Source organism: Polypterus senegalus, chromosome 2, assembly GCF_016835505.1.
Source record: "Polypterus senegalus isolate Bchr_013 chromosome 2, ASM1683550v1, whole genome shotgun sequence".
NCBI lineage: Eukaryota > Metazoa > Chordata > Cladistia > Polypteriformes > Polypteridae > Polypterus > Polypterus senegalus.
This window is the reverse complement of record NC_053155.1, coordinates 20,019,227-20,041,793: the sequence shown is the minus strand read 5'-3', so window position 1 is coordinate 20,041,793 and position 22,567 is coordinate 20,019,227. Positions and strand designations below refer to the sequence as shown.

The window sequence follows — 22,567 nt, the reverse complement described above, 5'->3', positions numbered from 1 at the left end:
TACTATTCAGGTCATAAAATGATTTCTTCAAAATATCATATATATTGTCTCTTTCTTTCAGGTGTGTAATAGAAACCACAGCATAGAGAGAAGTGTGCGCATTGCAACATGTACACATGTTGTAAAGGATGGTCCTTGTGTGTGTGTGTGAACTGTTAACATTTGAATTTGATGATTGCATATAGCGCTGATCTGACCTCACTGTACTATTGTTTCCTCTGCATGTCCTGGAGTACAAAAGAAACACCACCATACACCAACATGGTAGACTGGCAAGATTGTGAAAAAAAAAACACATGGTCACTGATTTACAACAGCAAGATGCTATGTGAATGAATATGAATAATATGAATAATGTTGCATCAGTGCCACATTGTTTTCAAAAATTTACTATACAGGTCATAAAATGAGTTATTCCAAATATCATATATACCTATGTCTCTGTTTTGTTTTTTTTTTTGACCATAAGGTGCATACTAATTCAACGTGACCAGGAACACACAATAAAACTGAATAAAAAAAATCAAGTGACAGTGAGATATGAAGCAGGCAGATTCGCCAGCGTTTGTGTGTCAGCTTTTATCCCTACAGATCAGAGAATTTCCACTTTCATTGCCTCAAAACACCACTCACATCTAAAGTTACTCCCAGTTTCAAATAAAAACTAACAGCATCTGATCCCTAGGGTGGTAGTATGTATCGTGATCGTGACTGAGAGAATAAAAGCAAAAAAAAGGTAACTTTTACAAGTCCTATAAATATACACGGTCTGTTACAGATGCAAACCAAGTCTATGTGTGTACTGTATAATATTAACAATAAGAGCAGCGCACTACTGAAAACGGCAAATACAGGAGGCAGTCGGGATCGAACTAGGGCTGCTTGATTACAAGTCAGCAAATCTTACCGTTACACCACGGAAGCTGTTGTCTTTTTCTTGAACCTTTTGTGAAAGTGTTTATTTGATCTTTGGACTTCAGGTTTCATACATTATATAGTTTTTGCCAACATTTTTAATTTACTACTAAAATACGAGGTGTGGCAGAAAAGTAATGAGACTGATTTGTTATTTACCAAAGTTTTTATTTTTTTCAAACATCAATGTTATCCCCTTCAAAGTAGTTCCCTTGGGCAGCTACACACCGATGGAGACGTTGTTCCCACTGTTGGTAGCAGCGCTCGAAGTCTTCAACCGGTATGGTCTTCAGCATGTCCGTTACACTCTTTTGGATGTTTTCTAAAGTCCTGAAATGACGTCCTTTGAGGACATTTTTCAGTTTAGGAAAAAGGAAAAAGTCACACGGACTGAGGTCAGGTGAATAAGGGGGCTGGGGAACCACAGAAATGCCTTTTAAGTTCAAAAATTCTGTTATGGAGAGGGCAGTTTTTCGGCACCATTTTGGCACAGACCTTTCGCATGTGCAAATGTTCAGTCAAAATTTGATGAACTGTAAATTTGTTCAAATTTAATTGTTCACTCAACATTCTTAATGTTAAACGACGGTCTGATCTCACAAGAGTGTTCACACGTTCGATGTTTTCATTGGTTTTCGAAGTTGAAGTCCTCCCTGAATGGTGTTCATCTTCAACGTGTTTTCTGCCTTCCAAAAATGATTTGTGCCAGCGAAAAACTTGAGCTCGGGATAAAGAATGTTCCCCATAGGCCTGTTTTAACTTTTCAAACGTCACAACGTTGCTCCAAATTCCGCTGTTCCATTTTGCGTGACGCACAACCAAAAACACAACTTCGCTAATAGCAGTCACAAAAATCACGTAGTTAACGGAAGGAGTTGAAACTGGCACTGAGCTATGGGAGGGTACTGATACACGTGCTCTATCAAGGACAACAGCCAGTCTCATTACTTTTCTGCCACACCTCGTATGAAAAACGTTTCTGTTTTAACAATGTGTTTACACAAATTATTGTAGAAACGGAATACACATGAAATGCATGTGCTCCAAATAATGATCTATTATTTCCACTCTAAAACTCCAGCACTTCACTCCCAGATATCCAATCAAGGCATGAGCTGGGAGAACATTGTACACGTTCTGCAGCAGTGGGGGAATGTGATACCAGGCTGCTTGCTGCTTGTCTTTATCTGCACATTTACAGGACAAAAGACGCTGGCGGAGAGGTGGGAACAGATTGAGGGTGGGCCGGATCTACAAGTTTTTTCGTAGGCTCTGGTAATTCTAGTTTTAAATATTTCTGGGAAGAACCTAAAATAATCACTCACATAGAAAATTACAAGAATTATGTATCTTCAATTCTGTCTGTAAAATAAACAGACCATATTGCCTGCGCCTCAACCACCCATGTGTCACATTACGCCTTTCTCTTTTCTGTGTACTTTCAGTCAGGAATGCAGCTCTTTTCTTTGTTGACATTTTTAGAAACCTGTGGTTTCAAAATCGGAATGAGATGCCGCCTTCTGGAAGCATTTTCCTTTTATATGAGGAGGACAAGAAAGGGCCTTCAAGGGGCAATTTCTCAAGGCTGTGAGGAAACAAGAAGACTCTGCGTCAGCAGTGCTTCTCATCCCAGGGTGGTGCTACCTGGAAGGTGACCCTCTGGAGCACATGAATGACACTGTATATGAAAAAATAAAATACCCCTAAAATCACAGTACTTTCTATTATATCATTAAGTGGTAAAAGACTGTTAATTCACAAATACTCTTTGTATTTTCAAGGTAAATGTTTGTTAAAAAACACATTTTTCATCTGTTAACAGATTTTAAATGCTTCAAATCTGTACTGAAACCCTAAAAGAATGCAGTTACCATGTATACTTTTTGTGTTTGTTTTTTGTATATTTTTTTCTGCAGTACTACTTGAACTCCCAAAAAATTGCAGATGTAATATTGCTATGATTTCCTTTAAAAAAGGGGAATATATTTGCATTTAATTGTAACAGGCATAATGTATTAAATTACAAAATAAACATTAAAATCCAGCAGCATAGTGAGTAGCGCTGCTGCCTCGCAGTTAAGAGACCTGGGTTCGCTTCCTGGGTCCTCCCTGTGTGGACTTTGCATGTTCTCCCTGTGTTTGTGTGGGTTTTCTCCCACAGTCCAAAGACATGCAGGCTAGGTGGATTGGTGATCCTAAATTGTCCCTAGTGTGTGTGCCCTGCAGTGGGCTGGCACCCTGCCTTGTGCCCTGGGATTGGCTCCAGCAGACCCCTGTGTTAGGATATAGCAGGTTGGATGATGGATTAAACAACACAGGGCGCAAGGCAGGAACAAATCCCGGGCAGGGTGCCAGCCCACTGCAGAAATTCCAGTTCAATAGTGTTTTTATACAAAACGACTTCAGTTATTTGGAATACAATTTTATAAATGTTGACTTTTTGTACAAAAATATCACTTTTAGTGTATTTTAGCCAGTTTCCCTACCATTTAGCTAAGGTTTAGCTCTAGATAGTGTGAAATGTGCGATTACGCAGTATAGAAGCTGAGAAGCTTTTGGAGGTGAGCAAAGGAAATGTCTGTTTAAAATCTATTGTCACACAATGGAGATGTGAATGACACAACACATTAAGAAAAGATTATTGTTCTTTCTGAAGCAACATTTCTTACTTTAGTATTTAAACATGAGGGTCAGAGTTCAGTGCATATGGAAAAGCTGCATGTTCAGGATGTGGTACTGTAAATTGGACAAATGGAGTTTGCTGTTTTCGCCTTACCAGAGTCTGGTGTCAGTTCTTTCTTGGATCTTGAGTGACCTTGGTAGCGTAGCAGAGGAGTCCTTTATATGTAGAAAAGCACACAGAGATGACAGTTTGTGAACTATTTGTCAGTTCTTTTAATAAGACAACACTGAGCTACACCAACAAGCTCTCCACTTCACTTCTACTCCTCACCACACTAAGCTGCTCCTCCTTCCTTTTTTAAATAAATCAACAAACTTTATTAATTCTCTCTCTAATATAAACTACTGGTTACACATGGATAGATATTGATTATATACACTTTGTAATGATGTTCAGGTTTTATTAATACTTGTAAAATGAATCATCCATTAAATAGAACATACTCAGTGAGCAACAGACTATAGGAGCTGTCATGTCTATTGAGCTGTGAACTTCAAAGTGACAGAATAAAGCAACACCGGCAATGAGTGATCATGGGACAGTGCACTGTACTACACTTACTACATTAAGACTCCGTGAAACTTGTATTCTTACATGCAGTCACCTCGGTAGTGTGCCACTCTGGGATGTCTGATTCTAAACCCGTATTTTGTTTGTAATGAGTTTACTTTAACGTGGCTTTTCTTGAGGGATCTCAAAAGCCAAATCCCCACAGTGCTGGATTAAGCTCTCCTTCCTAAAGTTGTTAATTGAACCACTCAGGAAATCTCAAAGTACCGAATATAAACCAACGAACTAGAGCTGAGCACTTTTAACACAAAGCCAAAAGGACATCCAGAAGAGACACGCCATGGATCTGTAAGTGTCTGCGGCCTGCTGTCCGTGTCTAGGATTGTAATACGCAGATCTGAGTCTGTTTCATAGCAATCACACGAAATTAAAGATAAATAAAAACAGCTACACCAAATTAGAAAAGTAAGTACAATGTAAGGATATTTTTTTTTACTAAATAAAGGTCCATGTATGTGTTTTAACCATATCAAGCATATAAGAAAAAATATTATAAATATTTACAAAACAAGGTAAGCATAAAAAGAAGAAATTCATTAAAAGTTATATTAAGTAGAAGTATAGATATAATGAAAGTATTGCAGGCTCTTATTAAAGTTATATATACAAAAAACTAAATGTATTTAAGCTAATATACATAGTAAAAAGTATACTATACACTTTCAGAAAACTAAACTAAGATTAATATGAAAAGAAGACATACATCTGAAGTCATACTAAGTACAAGTAGGTATATTCTAAATATTTAAAAATGAAACTGAACATAATTGTGAAATGAAGAAATGTATTTTAAGTTATGCCAACATAAAAGCAGTTGTTCTATAAATATTTACAAACTTAATTAAACATAACTGTAAAATAAGAAATGTATTTTAAATTATATTATGGAAAATATGTTCTTCTTTCGGCTGCTCCCGTTAGGGGTCGATACAGTGGATATATTATGGAAAATATAAGCATGTTAAAATATTACAAGCTCAATTAAAGATACATATAAAACAGAAGAAATGTATCGAAGTACAAAGTAAAAAGTATGCTATACACTTTGAGAAACGAAAATAAGAAAATGTGTAAAAAGTAGAAATATATTTTATGTTATATTAAGTAAAAACCTAAGTGCATTAAAAATATTACAAGCTCAATTTGAGATGCATGTGAAAAAAGAAGAAATGTATTTTAATATATTTTAAGATAAGCACATTAAAAATATTACAAGCTTAATCAAAGATGCATAAAGAAAAGTAAAAAAGTAAACGATAAACATTTTAAAACAAAACTAACTATGGAAAGAAGATGTGTATTTTAAATTATACTAAGTTAAAAAATGAACATCATATAAATATTTCAAAACAAAATGAAGCATAATTGAAGAAATTTATTTTACATTAACCCAAGTATAAAACAGGTAAAAACTAAATGGAAATAAAAATCATAAAAACAATGTATTTTAAGTTAAATTAAATAAAACATAAGCACTGTATATTGAAAATATTATCAGTTAATTTAAAGAGGAATATAAAAAAGAAGAAATGTAGTTAACCTACAGCAGATTCGGTAAAAAGTATACTATAACGTTTTATGAGGTAAAGATGAATATAAAAAGAAGACGTATTTTGAGTTATACTGAAATAAAAAGGTAAACTATATATATTAAAAAAAATAATCCAACATAATCATAAAACAAATATGTATTTTATGTTATACTATTAAAAAAATACCTTGCATGGCGGGTTTCATTAAGTTGCCTTAACACTTTTTATGATTTTGGGCGACACTTAAGCTCCTCTTCATTTCTGTCCTTGGCTTATTATTACTGTGTATAGTATTCAGTGTTTTTTTTTTTTTGTGCTGTGAGTACCAACATCATATATTGCATTTTATTCCTTGTTTTTTACTTCTTTAAACTAGTAATGCCTGCTGCAGTATAGTTAGGCAGATAATCATGAGTAATGATATTATAAGAAATTGCCATGAGGGAAACTGAAGGTAAAGAGGTGCCAGTGTGTTTACAGCCATCCAGTCGTGATAAACACTTCTGCATGTGTGGTAAGATGAAGCTTACAAACACATGAAGGTCAAATGTCATCTTCCATTCTTGCATGCTGATGTTATTGCCTGCTATTAATTGTTTGAATTCTCTCTTGTATAATGCAGAGTATCACTAGATTAAGATGAAATGCTGCACTTCTCCCTGGGTGTTTCATGTTACAAATGGATTTATGTAATAAATGCTCATTAATAACATCTGTATCTATATGTAACCGGTCATTTTTTCAATGTACTTATGTAATTCTTATTGCGTAATTGAAGTAATGACACCAGCACAGTGCACGTTTCTCACTTTGTACACAGAATGCATTAAGAGACAATTAACATGACGTGTTGTCAGATGACACTGTGTTTGTTTGGAGATCAGCTTGTGCATTTCCATGAACACTGTTTTCAATGTGTCCTGTGTAGCAGTAGAGGGCACTATCGCTCCCTTGAACCCTCAGGTACCACGCCAAACACCAGGTAAAAGTGCTACAATAATTATTTTTATTATTATAATTATGTGCACCAAGCACCCTCCACTCTACACTACTCATAAATAAATACAATACAATAATAATAACAATAACCAATCCTCCGACTCCCAGACGCGTTGCCTTCCTACAACCCAGCTCAGCTCGCCATCTGGGAGCTCCCATAGTCCTTTTATAGTACACAACCCGGAAGGGCTCCTTACTCTGCAGACCATGTGACTTCCCAGCACTTCTGCGTCAAATCAAAACACTTCTCTTCTTTGTCAGCCCGGAAGCACTTTATTCCTTCCGTCCTGGTGACTGGCAAGTACTTCCGGGCTGTAGGAAAAGCCAATGTCTCTGTGTCTCCCTGCAGCATCCCCTGGCGGCCCCAACGTTATCCAGCAGGGCTGTGTATTACAACTCCAAAGTCCATGATGCTCTGCTGGAATTCGGGGCATCTCCACATTGCAGGGAGGGCTCCATCTGGCAGCTTGGGGGACTTGGCCGGGATAAACTGTCGGGCATAGTCCACACCTGATAATAACTCAAAGCACTTTGGTAATTCTCTCAGAACTTGGAAGACAAAACATTCCTTTTTAATAGCTTATCTGTTTTCTATTACAGGGCGATAGGGATCTTCCTGATCTTAATATATATTTTAATTAAAACAGTCCCCTGTTGGCAGCATGGTGGCGCAGTGGGTAGCGCTGCTGCCTTGCAGTTAGAAGATCCAGGTTTGCTTCCCGGGTCCTCCCTGTGTGGAGTTTGCATGTTCTTCCCGTGCCTGCGTGGGTTTCCTCCCACAGTCCAAAGACATGCAGGTTAGGTGCATTGGCGATCCTAAATTGTCCTTGGTGTGGGCTGGCAGTTAGGATGGACAGTCCCCTTTTTGAAAGCATATGTGTACACTTCATCCATCCATCCATCCATTTTCCAACCCGCTGAATCCGAACACAGGGTCACCGGGGTCTGCTGGAGCCAATCCCAGCCAACACAGGGCACAAGACAGGAACCAATCCCGGGCAGGGTGCCAACCCACCACAGGACACACACAAACACACCAAGCACACACTAGGGCCAATGTAGAACTGCCAATCCACCTAATGGTGGCTGTATTCCAGGATTCGTTTCACTCTTATCCTTTCGCTCAGCTGGCATAGCAACCAACTTTCACCCTTCAACTTTTAGGTGGTAAGCTGAACCAACCAGTGAGTTGAACGAGGTGCTCATCAGCAAATGCATCTTCCAATGTCCACTTCAGGAAGGGTCGGCTTACTCTGCTCCACTTCAGTTCTAATTTAGCTGAATCTGTCACAAGTCCTTTATGAATAAATAGCTCTTTCAATTCCCATCATTTACAAAAAATTATTGCACGTGACCCTATCAGATCACACATCTCCCGACAACATAGTACTAAAGTTCATTGAGGAACACAAAACTATCCACAATGTCAAAGTCACAGTCCTACGGGGTATGACTTGTAAATGTTTGCACAAAACAATGAGTCTGAAATGTGATGGTAAGGGTCATAAGACCAATTGTTTACATGCTGCTGAGCCAACACACTACATTGAGGAAAGATGAGAGCATGTTTTGTTACACTTTTTCCAGGCTTTTCTACAAAGCTCATTAAGTTACATGAGTGAGAAATAAAATTAGATGGAAGGGGAAAAAGGTATCACTTTAGATTAGGTGGCCAATTACCCGTATAATTACAGAGTAACTAGGTGATATTACCTTGTACTTACAGTGTAATACAATGTAATGCTATAATTAAGTAGTAAATTGTAATTTGTTATTCCATAATTTGTCTAGGGTGGCATGGTGGCACAGTGGGTAGCGCTGCTGCCTTGCAGTTAGGAGACCTGGGTTCGCTTCCCGGGTCCTCCCTGCGTGGAGTTTGCATGTTCTCCCCGTATCTGCGTGAGTTTCCTCCCACAGTCCAAAGACATGCAAGTTAGGTGCATTGGCAATACATTGTCCCTAGTGTGTACTTGGGGGGTGTGTGTGTGTGTGTGTATGCACCCTGTGGGCTGTTGCCCTGCCTGGGGTTTGTTTCCTGCCTTGCACCCTGTGTTGGCTGGGATTGGCTCCAGTAGTTAGGATATAGCGGGTTGGATAATGGATGGATGGATAATTTGTCTAAGAAGGTATGTACGAGATGTGGCAGAAAAGTAATGAGACTGGAAACACTGTAAGCGATCTGGCAACATTGCGCTGTTGTCCTTGATAGAGCACGTGTATCAGTACCCTCCCATAGCTCAGTGCGAGTTTCAACTCCTTCCGTTAACTACGTGATTTTTGTGACTGCTATTAGCGAAGTTGTGTTTTTGGTTGTGCATCACGCAAAATGGAACAGCGGAATTTGGAGCAACGTTGTGCCATTAAACGGCAAGTGTGACGTTTGAAAAGTTAAAACAGGCCTATGGGGAACATTCTTTATCCCGAGCTCAAGTTTTCACTGGCACAAATCATTTTGGAAGGCAGAAAACACGTTGAAGATGAACACCGTTCAGGGAGGACTTCAACTTCGAAAACCAATGAAAACATCGAACGTGTGAACACTCTTGTGAGATCAGACCGTCGTTTAACATTAAGAATGTTGAGTGAACAATTAAATTTGAACAGATTTACCGTTCATCAAATTTTGACTGAACATTTGCACATGCGAAAGGTCTGTGCCAAAATGGTGCCGAAAAACTGCCCTCTCCATAACAGAATTTTTGACCTCAAAAGGCATTCCTGTGGTTCCCAGCCCCCTTATTCACCTGACCTCAGTCCGTGTGACTTTTTCCTAAACTGAAAAATGTCCTCAAAGGACGTCATTTCGGGACTTTAGAAAACATCCAAAAGAGTGTAACGGACATGCTGAAGACCATACCGGTTGAAGACTTCGAGCGCTGCTACCAACAGTGGGAACAACGTCTCCATCGGTGTGTAGCTGCCCAAGGGAACTACTTTGAAGGGGATAACATTGATGTTTGAAAAAAATAAAAACTTTGGTAAATAAAAAATCAGTCTCATTACTTTTCTGCCACACCTCGTATATAAACTGTAGAATAACAATTGCAATGAAGTGCTTAACCACAGCCTTACATTGTGTTACGCAGTAAACACAAGGTAATAATGTCTAGTTACTTTGTAATTACACAGGTAAATTACATGTTAAGCACAACATAGTTAAGGACACCTGATCTAAAGTGAAAAAAATGTATTTTTATGACAGGAGGTTTAAAAATAATCCAAAATTCTAACACATTCTCTTGCAAAAGTACTTCTGGTCTAATATTGGGTGTTTGCAGTTGGAAGATGTTACAAGAAGACACACAAGCCGCTCACATGATAGGCTGACTAAAACACACCACATGATCACAGCAGCTGCTATGAGAATGACTGAGACTGTGAATGTGGATCACCAAAGCCCAGCCTGACGCGAGCATTCAGCTCCATTCTGTGGACTGCTTCACGGTGTGCTTGGAATGATTGTAAAGATGATCGGATGTCTGTCTCGGCCGTTCTCACCAGCAGATGGGCTGTTCAAGTCCTGTTTTAATCACTTATTCATATGGGTGGCTTGCTTGTTTTCTTGTAATATGTTGAAACTTAACATCAGGCTGGAACAAAACTGTTTTGAGAAAAAACAAGCAACAGTATTCCATAATTTTGTTCCTTCCTAGGACTTATACACATTTTGTTTTTAATTCTGGGTCAAAATTCATTATTAAAGTGTAGGTAATATAATGAAATCCAATTTTTATCCAAGCAGGACTTGATTTGAATATAATCAAGACCCCCGGCGGCTTTGGTGCCCAACCCCTAGTTGCGGCCAGAATATTAGTAAAATCTGTAAATGTACCAAAGAAACATTAATTATTGGAGTCAAAATCACAAAATTCTATAAATATGTAAAAGAAAAATTAATTATTATTTAACATAGTAAAAATCATGAAATGAGAATAAAATATTTACTCTCTTAGAAGTATTGAAGTATTACTATTAAACTGAGGTCCACTATACTTGATGAGTATTTATAAGACACTAAATAAACAATCCATCCGTTTTAAATGGCAAAAACCACGACCTTCTTGATATTTTACTTTATAATTTAAAAACAGAATAAGAATCTGAAAATCTAACAACATCACATTAAAGTTCGATAAATTCTGAAATGAATGATACCAAACATATATGTGTAGGTTTTAAAATAAGCCCGATTTAAAGTGTGGCAAAAAAGTGACATAAAAAGTCACATAAAATCGTTGCACTTTTAGGTTTAGGATTTTATATATAGAGAGTAGATTTATGAATATTTATAAATGAACAGCTGTGAGCAGCGCAATGGATCAATGATATGCGTCTGTTTCGTGTCTTCAGGTTAAGGGGTTTAAATCGCAGCCTGGTGGCACTGTTTAAGAGTTTCTGCTTGCCTTTTTGTCCTAAGTAGTCTGGCTTTCATCGATATACCAAAAACATGCCGGTTAGGGTTGTAGAATAAGTGTGCCTTTTTATAGACTATCACCTTATATACTGTATATGCTGTGTTTTATCGAATTCTATAAGGAAAGACTATTACTCCCATTACTCTGATTTGGAATAAGCAGGTTTATAAAATGAATAAATGCAGATACATTTTTGGATAGCATTTTATAGCTGTCATAAAGCAAAAAGATAAAAGGTCCATGAGCCCTCCTGTCACCACCAACATGCTTTAAAATACATTTTCAAATATCGTCAACATTGGTCATCTAATGCACAATATCTTATCTTTGTGACGTATAGTTTTGAAGTGTAATGGTATGATAACAGGAGATAACATTCTCAAGACTGCTTAATCCTCTTTACAGTCATGGGGAGATGACGCTTATCCTTCTGGGCACACAGCAAGAAATTGCATTCAATAGACTGCCAGTCCATCACAGTGTCCATTCACAAACAGGTACATCACACACTCAAAATCACAAAGGGACCAATGCGGAATCCCACATCTTTAGAAATGTGGGAGAAAAAGCAGGGTACCTGGAGAAAAACCTAGATATGCTGCAAACGCCATACGGTCAATGGGATTGCAGCACAGCATCCTGGATCCATAATATGGGAGCTCAAACCACAATGCCATCATACCATCCTGTAAACTGTACTAAAGTATTCTAATTATTGTAAGATATAATTTAAATAGTGACCATGTAAATGATATTTTTTCTATTCACAGAAAATTTTTGTGGTCATCATGGCTAATGCAAGCCTGACAACGTCTTCGGTTGAGCAGTTCTTTGTCGTTGGCTTTCCAGGATATCAGGACCACGAAAGCAAACTTCTAATTTCTGGTATATTCTTGATTGCCTATCTTTTAATTTGGCTGGGGAACCTCAGCATCCTTAACACATTTATGCTGAATAAAAACCTACACAAGCCCATGTATGTTCTGATTTGCACTCTGGCTGTTTTAGATATTACTTTTTCATCTGTTACAATTCCGAGAATACTGGCTGTTTTAATGTTCGATGCCAGCATGATATCGTTTACTGCTTGTTTTGCTCAACTTTTTCTTTTTCATTCTGTAGGAAGTTCACAGTCCTTTCTCTTAATGCTGATGGCATATGACAGATTTGTGGCCATCTGTAACCCCCTTCTGTACCCCACCATTATGACCAACCGATTCCTCCTAAAGCAGATCGCTCTGTGTTGGCTTGGCGGGTTCACTACGCTCATTATTCCACTCGTTTTGGCTCTCAGGCTGCCCTTCTGTGGCCCTAATAAAGTCAGGCATCTCTATTGCGACCACAGCTCTGTAGTCAGACTGGCTTGTGCTGACATTTCAATTAACAGCTATGTGACTTTGACCATCGGTCTGTCTGTTATGTTCATTGCCTTGGCTTACATTGTGTATTCATACATACACATCATTAAATCTGTGCTCAAAATTGCCAGCTCCGAAGGACGCGCCAAGGCCTTCTCAACCTGTGGGACACACCTGGTGGTAATTTTTATCTTTATTTTCACTGCCGTTGGTGTTTACATTTCATATCGGATCCCGGGAACCTCTGAAGATGTGCGCATAATGATTACGGTGCTGCAGAACATAATTCCACCATTACTGAACCCTGTTATATACTGCCTGAGGAATAAAGAGATTAGAGACAGCTTTATCAAAATTGTAAAAAGGTGTAAAATATCACCATAGTCTTATTTCCCTTATGATGTAATGGAACCTGGAACATCTGAAAATGTTTCACATACCTGGAGCTTGCTTTTACTAAATTGTCTTTTTCCCATTAAACTTCAATTGTTACCCTAACTATTTTGTTTGTACCTTTCTTTGCAATTTATTACAGTCAATTTATTTTCTTAGTCAATCCAGTGTAATCAGATGAATACATAATTATGTTAATCTTTAGTAATGTGAATTAATTATAAAGGATCGGGGCTGGTAACTCGAATTCCGGTAGTGACATAAGGAATACTACTCCGTTGGGCCCTTGAGCAAGGCCTTTAACCTGCAATTGCTTCAGGGGCTCTGTACAAAATGCTGAACTTGTGCTCTGACTTCAAAATGCTCTGTAGAATAAGTTGGGGAATGCAAAAAAATAACAAATTCCTAATATAAGAAATTGTATATAGTGAATGAAGGATTAAAAATCACTAAATAGATCAAACAACAAACATTACAAACATTGTATTGTTAAAATAAAAAATTGCTGAAAATTGGAGAGTGGACTAAAATAGCAGTCAACCTATTAGAGCGAGTAACGAAGATGAGAGAAATGACAAAGATATGAATCAAGTTAGCTTAAAGTGAGAAATACACTATGGTTTAATGTTTTAGATGGAGAACAACAGATGAGATCTTTGCTTTCAGAACAATTCAGGGAAAGCATCAGGTAAAGTCAGGCTCCCTCCTCTGCATTTGTTAACTTATTATGGAAATTCTAGCAGATCCTGTTTTGGTTTTCATTTATATTTTGGACTTTTCTACTCCCTGCGGTGGGTTGGCACCCTGTGTTCGGATTCAGCGGCTTGGAAAATGGATGGATGGATGGATGGTTTTCTACTCCTAGGATTCTGGTGGTTACGTCAGTTTTTTGCTTATTAGCTTAGTTCTGCTTGTATACAGGTACTTGGACCATTCCCACTGCCATTTTGTTTATCTCTGCACAACACTATTTTGAGCTTCTGTTGTTAGGACAGAGCCTGTGTCCTGCCAATAAAACGACGTGTCGTGATGCCACAGGCTAAAAGTACACCTCAAAGTTGTTTGAGCATATGAGTTCACAGATGCCCAAAGCACTCTTGTTGTTGCTCATTTTTGAACGTCTTCTGACCTATTTTTGACTACGAATTTTGTTTTTGGTTGCTTATATTTCTGATCTCCAAGTTTCTGATCTTTACTTTGTTTTCTAACCTTGTATCTTCTCCCAGTTGCCTATAAAACCATGAGGCATTTTTTTTAAACGCACATGAGCTGCATTCTGCATTTGTAGAAATTATTTGAAAGGGTACTGTGTTGAGGTGGTGTCTAGAGTCAGATCCTGGGCAATAACCAGGTTATCTATCTCTCTTGCCCAGGCTAAGAACTGAGAGATGTTAAAGTAATGGTGGCTTTGGTGCCCTTAAGGTTCTCCCTTCGTTAGCAAGTTTGGTTACTCATTGTAGGTTTGAAGGCCCTGTTGTCCTTGGGTTCATGTCTGTAACTCTGCTATACCCCATAGGCTGATACTCCACCCCAACACCTTTAGACCAGAAAAAAAAAATAAGAATTTACAACAAATTAATGCTTATAAAAGTTTCATCCAACATTTTAAAGCTCAAATGCTTAATAAGTAAATGAGAATAATGCTAGATATAATACTGTAAAAGGTTGCCTGCTGTAGGTTTTAGCAATTATAATACAGTTAAAATATAAAAAAAAAAGAAATTGAAACCTAACCAAAATTCAGCAGCACTGGCACAGATTCTGCCTTTCTATTTTCAAGATGCGCTTCAGTCCATTCCACTGTCTTCCAAAAATGTATTCATCATGCCTTTCTTGCCACAGAACTGTAAAGCCAAGGGCCTTGGTTCAAACCTTACTGTCAGTCCTCCTAACAAATCTTGATCCAAAAATGTGCATTCTTTTGTGGGATGGTGGGATACTTTCTCTCCAAATTTAATTATTTTTTTATTCTGGCAGTGTTTTCAAGAAACAAACACACCAAAACAACAGCAGTTCCTAAGACCATCAGGGTTTGTTATTAATGATTACCGCTGATTAGTAAAAGCCTTTTTCACAGTGAATATGCTGTGTTCACCACTGAACTTGTTTACCAAATATTTTCCTGAAAATTTGTCATGTCGTTGGCTTCGACTTATTTTTTTTCAGAGTCCCATGATGCTTTGCAAGGCCAGCATAACATGAGAGGGCTGTAGCAACTACACAGAGAACTTTCATCCTGATGTACTGTCTGGGTACTCCATCGCATCAGAAAACCAGCCAGATTTGCACCCCGCCAAGTGTTAAGAAAAAAACTGTTTGAGGGGTACATTACCAACTGAAATCAGATCACTGATCTCTTTCTCATTCACTACCTACCAGGCCACGTGGCTAATTTCAAATGCTGGCTGAATGCCACACAGTATAGCTACAAGTCAGAACAAACTTTAAAGGAAAGAGTGAGAAAACAGTGAGAGTCTGTGAGTCAGTTTAGTGAGTCAGTGCTCCAAAGATTAGAGCTCTGTCCGTTCTATGTTTTGAGTTTGTGGCCATTTGTTGTATTTTGTTTGTGGTTATCAATCCATTTGCATCTTGTATTGCTTGAGACATGGGGGTGCAGATGCTTCCCTGGCACTCGGGAAAACTTATTTGACTACTGTGCCATTGTAATCCACCCAAAACTAGTATTATATACACCCAAAACTATATATTTATTTTAACTTACAGCTAATTTGTGGCGATCTGTTATGTTTTGTTTGTTGTTAACATTTCTATTATAAGCCTGGTCGCTGGAATGGAACTTGGTTGATAAATGAGGAGTACTTGTATATCAAAATCTACCGTCATACAATGGAGAAGTGAATGAGATTCAGGATAATTCTTGGGAGACTGATGTGGTACATTGTGAGACAATTTGCTCTTTCTGACATGACATTTCTGACGTTAGTTTAGTACTTACACATAAGGGTGAGGGGGCAGTGCATGTGCAGTTATTGATTATATATATACTAGACATTAAGCCAGTCTATATTAAATGGCAAGGGACCTTGTATGTGGCTGTAATATGTGTCACTGTATTGTGTGCCTTTAATTTTCTCTCTCAGTAATACTGGTTTGTATTTCCGTAAAATGCCTGTAATTTTGTCTGACAGTAATACAGTGGAACCTCGGTTCACGACCATAATTCGTTCCAAAACTCTGGTTGTAACCCGATTTGGTCGTGAACCGAAGTAATTTCCCCCATAGGATTGTATGTAAATACAATTAATCCGTTCCAGACCGTATGAACTGTATGTAAATATTTTTTTTTAAGTTTTTAAGCACAAATATAGTTAACTATACCATAGAAAGCACAGCGTAATAGTAAACTAAATGTAAAAACATTGAATAACACTAAGAAAACCTTGAACAACAGAGAAAACTAACACTGCAAGAATTTGCGCTATAGCCTTATGACCCGCTTGCTAAAAACTCTTTTTTTAATGAGTTTTAAGCACAGGGGAAAAATGAACATTTGAAAAATCTGTAATTTAATAAACAACCAAGAATAGTAACATTGCAACAATGCACGCGCGCGTCTGTGTGTGTGTGTGTGTGTGTGTGTCTTAAGCGCGCGCCTCTATGTCTATGTGTGTGTCTGTCAGTCTCTCGCCTGTGTGTGTGTCTGTCTGTCTATCGCGTGTGCCTGTGTCTCATGTGTGTGTGTGTGTGACGCGCGCACGCCTGTGTGTGTGTCTGTCTTTCTCTCTGCACAGGGAATGCACAGGAAGAGACTGAACACGTGCTGTGTGGTCCCGCGCATGCACACTTCTCCAGAAGATACACACGGACACCACGCGCATGTGTGTGTGTGTGTGTGACTCACGCGCTCCTGTGTGTGTGTGCGTGACTCGCGCGTGCCTGTGTGTGTATCTGTCTCTCTCTCTCTGCACAGGAAGAGACTGAACACGTGCCGTGTGGCCCCGCGCATGCGCACTTCACCAGAAGACACACAAACGGACACCTGGACGCACACAAGGGTTTTATTAAAGAGGATTGTACAAATACTTGTAAGAAAACATCTATTCACCGCATTAATCTAGGATTACAAGCCCTGCTTTTGTTTGTAAAGAGCTTACATTTACGTGGCTTTTCTTCGGGGAGCTCCCAAATCAAACTCCCCGCAGTCTCGGATTAACCGCTCTTTCATAAAGTCACTAATTAAACCTCTTAATGAGTCTCAAAGCACCTGAAATAAAACACCGAAAAGCAGCCAAGCACTTTTAACACCAAGCCTACTGGACATTCAGAAGATGTCTGCTGTGTATCTGTAAGTGTCTATACTTATGATTGTAATGTTCTTATTTTTAACTGTTTAATGGCAATCACACAATATTAAAGATAAATACAAAGAAAGAAAACTGTCATATCTGTCAACTGTAAATAATTACATAGAAAATATGCATTTTAAACCATTATAGAAATGTAAGAAAATATTAAGAATATTATAAATATTTACAAAAAAAATATTTAATATTAAAAGAAGGAATGCGCTTTAAGTTATATTAACTGAGAAATAAGTATACTAAAATTTTTGCAAGCAAAGTAAAGTATAGTATCTAAACCTACTCCAGTGCTTGCCTTGTTGCTTTATTCTGCTGATCCAGGAATAGATATAAAGAGTGCACCTCTGTTATATACAGTATTGCTGAAATAAATGGACCACGCAATGTAGTCAGTTCTTCCTTAACTTTATTCACACTTCCTCCCTCTCCCTTCCTTTCTTCTCCCACCCCTTTTCTCACAGCGACCTCCACCTCTTGACTGATTACATCAATATCCCACAACCTCCTGATGGTAAGGGTCACTGTAATGGATGATCCTAAATGTAATCAGAGCATTTTGTCCAGCAGTGGCAGATGGTTTTGAGTGTCCATGTGACAAGACCCCTGACATCACATGCCTGCCATGTTGTGTGACTATCCGCTGTGGCTATTTTGAACTCGTGTAGACAATGAGTGACCCACTAGCAAATTAAGCAAAAAGAAATTGAATACTTGTAATAATACTACTGACTAAATGTTACAAAAATAGTGCCAACTTCCTTTAGACCCTGATAGTCTTTTTAAAACCTCTTGTTACACAGTGGACATGTGGATGACACCCTTATATTTTACTTATGGTTTATGTCAATTTAAAATCTGATGTTGCACAGTGGACATGTGGATATGATTTAGGTTCATTCTCCAGTATTTAATATAATGCGTAGTGAGATGATTTGTTCTTTCTGACGTGACATATCTAACTTTAGTATTTAAACATGAGCATCAGGGTGCAATGCTTAGATTGCTATTGATTTCTTGCACTATTTGACGACGTTCAACTTTTAATACAGAAAAAAAAAATCATCCATTCAATGGAACGTACTTAGGGAGCAGCAGACTACATGAGCTGCCCTGTCCACTGAGTAGTGAGCTTGAAAGAGACAGAATAAAACAATGGCAGGAATTGTGCTGCACTTGCCACACTAAGACTGTGATACGTATATTTTTACATGTGGTCTCCTCAATAGTGTGCAGCTTTTGGACATCTAATTACATGACAATATTTTGTTTGTAATGAGTTTTCTGGTCTTCTTCACGGAGCCCACAAGCCAACTCCCCAAACTGTCAGACTGAACGCTCTTTCCTAAAGTCGCTAATTGAACTTCTTAGTGAATCTCAAAGCACCTGATAAGAAACTGAAAGAGAGCCGAGCTCCTTTAACACCAAGCCACTCAGAGGACACGCACTGTGGGTCTGTCAGAACAGAATCAGTGCCTCCTGATTCATTCCAGGATTACAAAGTCGATACTTTGAATATTATAGTAAAGCTGAATATAACAAGACATCTTCAACAATACAAAGTAAAAAAGTTAAATAATGAAAACTTTACAATATTAATACTTACTAAATAAAGATAATGCAATGTCATCCTAAGAATGAAAGAAAAATGTATAATATACAGTACATATTTACAAAGTAAATTAAAAATATTTGTCAAATGAAGAAACGTATTTTAAGTTATCCATCCATCCATCCTTTATCCAACCCGTTATATCCTAACTACAGGGTCACGGGGGTCTGCTGGAGTCAATCCCAGCCAACACAGGGTGCAAGGCCTGAACCAATCCTGGGCAGGGTGTCTGCCCATCACGGTAGCAACAATCTAAATTTAAAATAATTGTAAAAATGAAGAAATGTATTTTATGATAAACTAATTAAAAAGGGGCAGCACGGTGGCGCAGTGCTAGCACTGCTGCCTTGAAGTAAGGAGACCCGGGTTGGTGCCCTGCCCAAGATTGGTTCCTACCTTGCGCCCTGTGCTGGCTGGGATTGGCTCCAGCAGACCCCTGTGACCCTGTGTTAGGATGTAGCGGGTTGGACAATGACTAATTAAAAAGAAGGCATTCTATGAATATTTCTGATCTGGGTTGAAAACATGTATAAAAAGAAGACATTTATTTTAAGTTAAAAGATAAGTATATTAAAAATGGTAAAAGCTGAATTAAAAAGAAATTTAAAAAGCAAGAGGTACATTTAAGCTAGATTAAGTAGAAAGTATCCTATAAACTTTTTGAAACTAAAGATAAATAAGAAAAGAAGGCATTGTATTTAAGTTATACTAAGTAAAAAAAAGTATACAAAAAACATGTAAAAGTTTTGATTAAACATAACTGTAAAGTGAGGAAATTTTGCATTTTAAGTTAAACTATGTAAAAATATGTATTCTATAATTAGTACAGTCTAAATTAAAATAATTGTAAAGAAAAGAAATTTATTTAAGTTACACTAACTAAAGAGAAGGCATTCTATATTTACAAAATAGGTTGGAAATAACTTTCAAAAGAAGAAATGCATTTCTCAGTTATATTAACTAAAAAGATAAGTATAAGAAAATATTACAAGCTGAACTTTTATGAATGGGTGGCACGGTGGCGCAGTGGTAGCGCTGCTGCCTCGCAGTAAGGAGACCTGGGTTTGCTTCCAAAGACTTGCAGGTCAGGTGGACTGGCGATCCTAAATCAGCCCTAGTGTGTGCTTGGTGTGTGGGTGTGCGTCCTGCGGTGGGTTGGCGCACTGCCCAGGGTTTGTTTCCTGCCTTGCGCCCTGTGCTGGCTGGGATTGGCTCCAGCAGACCCCCTGTGTTAGGATATAGCGGGTTAGAGGATGACTGACTGACTGACTTTTATGAATAAAAAAACAAGAAATACATTCAGGACAGATTATGTGAAAAGTATACAATAAACTTTAAAACTAAAGATAAATAAGAAAAGAAGGCATTATTTTTAAGTTATACTAAGTAAAAATGGTATACTAAAATATCTAAAAACTTTAATTAAACATACAGTAACTGTAAAAAGACAAAATCTTGCATTTTATGTTCTAGTAAAATAAACCATATGTTTTCTTTAAATAGTTCCAATCTAAATTAAGAATTATGCTAATTAAAAAGTAGGTATTCTATTAATAGTTACAGACTAGGTTGAAAAATAACTGTAAAAAGAACAAATGTATTTTCAGCTCTGTTAACCTAAAAGATAAGTATATTCAAATATTACAAGCTGAATTAAACAGGAATATAACATACATTTATGATAGATTAAGCAAAAAGTTTACTATAAACGTTTATAAACTAAACTAAGTATGAAAAAAGTCACATAGTTTGAATTATATTAAGTAAGAAAAGGTATGCAATATTTAAAAACTAAATTGAATACACAATAAAAAGAAGAAGAAAATATGTAAATATTTAGAAAAATAATGAAAAAAAGAAAAAATACACTTTAAACAAAAAATTCAAAAATAAATATTTTGTAGATATTAAAATTATATTAAAATAAATGCAGCACTTTGCATTGGATGCCTCATTTGACAAACAGATTTACACAATAATTACTCAGCACTTAGCTACAGTATGTGCAGTATCTGCATGTAACCTAACATTTTTATAATGTATTTGTTGTGTAATTTGAGTAATGATGCAGATACTGACTTACAGTAATATTTCTCCTGTTGTATGATATTTCAAAATGTGACCATGCAATTTTTTTTTTAATCCACAGAAGACTTTTGAGGTCATCAGGACAAATGCAACTCTGACAATGTCGTCGGTTCAGCAGTTTATAGTCGTTGGCCTCCCAGGATTTCAGGATCATGAAAGCAAACTTCTCTTTTCTGTAATATTCCTGATTGCCTATCTTTTAATTTGCCTGGGGAACCTCAGCATTATTGTCACATTCATTCTGGATGAAAGCCTACACAAGCCCATGTATGCACTGATTTGCACTCTGGCAGTCTTTGACATTTGTTATTCATCTGCAACTGTCCCAAGAGCACTGGCCGTTTTAATGTTTGACTCCATGGTTATATCGTTTGCTGCTTGTTTTGCTCAAATTTATATTTTTCATGCTGTGGGGAGTTCACAGGCTTTTCTGTTCATGCTGATGGCATATGATAGATTTGTGGCCATCTGTAATCCCCTACTGTACCCCCACTATTATGACCAGCAGAGTCATTCTAAAGCAGATCGCTCTGTGTTGGCTTTGCGGATTCATTGCACTCATTATTCCACTCATTTTGGCTCTCAGGCTGCCCTTCTGTGGTCCAAATAAAGTTATGCATCTCTACTGTGACCACACCTCAGTGGTCAGACTGGCTTGTGCTGATATTTCAGTCAACAGCATTGTGACTTTGACCATCGGCCTCTCTGTTATATTCATTCCCTTGGCATATAATTTGTATTCCTACATACGGATCATCACATCTGTCCTCAAAATTGCCAGTTCTGAAGGACGCACCAAGGCTTTCTCTACCTGCGGGTCACACCTAGTGGTAATATTTATCGCTTCTTTCACTGCTGCTGGTGTTTACATTTCATATCGGATCCCAGGAACTTCTGAAGACATGCGCATACTAGCCGCAGTGCTGCACACCATAATTCCACCATTACTGAACCCTGTTATATACTGCCTGAGGAATAAAGAGATTAGAGACAGCTTTGTCAAAACTGTAAAAAGGTGTATAATATCACCATAGCCATTTTTTTGTCATGATGTCTTGGATATTTGCATATTGCTCTAGCAAATCCACATTGGATGCTTTGTCACTTTGATCCTTCATACAGTATTGGGCCACCCATACAACACAAGAGGGAACTTTATTTAAAAACTATTTATAGACTATTGTTCTGCATTTAACAGAATTAACTTATCACCAAGCTCATCCCTCACCCGCAGTACAGGTGCTCCACATGGCTGTGTTCTGAGTCTCTGCTATATTTCCTCTATGCATATGACTGTATGGCTGCACATGACTCTCAGTATCCTTGACAGGTTTGCTGATGACAGAGCTGTGGTAGGCCTGATATCTAACAAGAACAAGAGCAGACTTACCTGGGTGAAGTGGAAAGTCTGTAACACTGGTGTCAGGACAACAGTCTTCTCATGTCAGGAAAACAAAGGGGCCAATTATGGACTTTGGGAGAAAACAGAAGAGGCACAACCACCCCCTCAGTATTAACAATACTCAAGTGAAGAGGGTGGCCAGTTTCTGATACCTCGGTGCCCACATTACAGTTGAACTAACCTGGTCCAAACACACTTCCACCTTGGTAAAGAAGTTACAACAATATCTTTACCACCTCATACACATCAGGGATTTCAGGCTTCTTTCCCAGATACTAAAG

General features: G+C 37.8%; 1 protein-coding gene and 1 pseudogene across 1 annotated transcript; both read left to right on the top strand.

The window, feature by feature from the left end:
• Positions 1–11,902: 11,902 nt before the first annotated feature.
• On the top strand, positions 11,903–12,856 carry LOC120524325 (olfactory receptor 6N1-like). Its single transcript, XM_039746188.1, has one exon. It carries the CDS (start codon positions 11,903–11,905, stop codon positions 12,854–12,856), a length of 954 nt encoding a protein of 317 aa, XP_039602122.1.
• Positions 12,857–20,984: 8,128 nt separating this feature from the next.
• Positions 20,985–21,918, top strand: LOC120524324 (annotated as a pseudogene).
• The last annotated feature ends 649 nt before the right edge of the window (positions 21,919–22,567 follow it).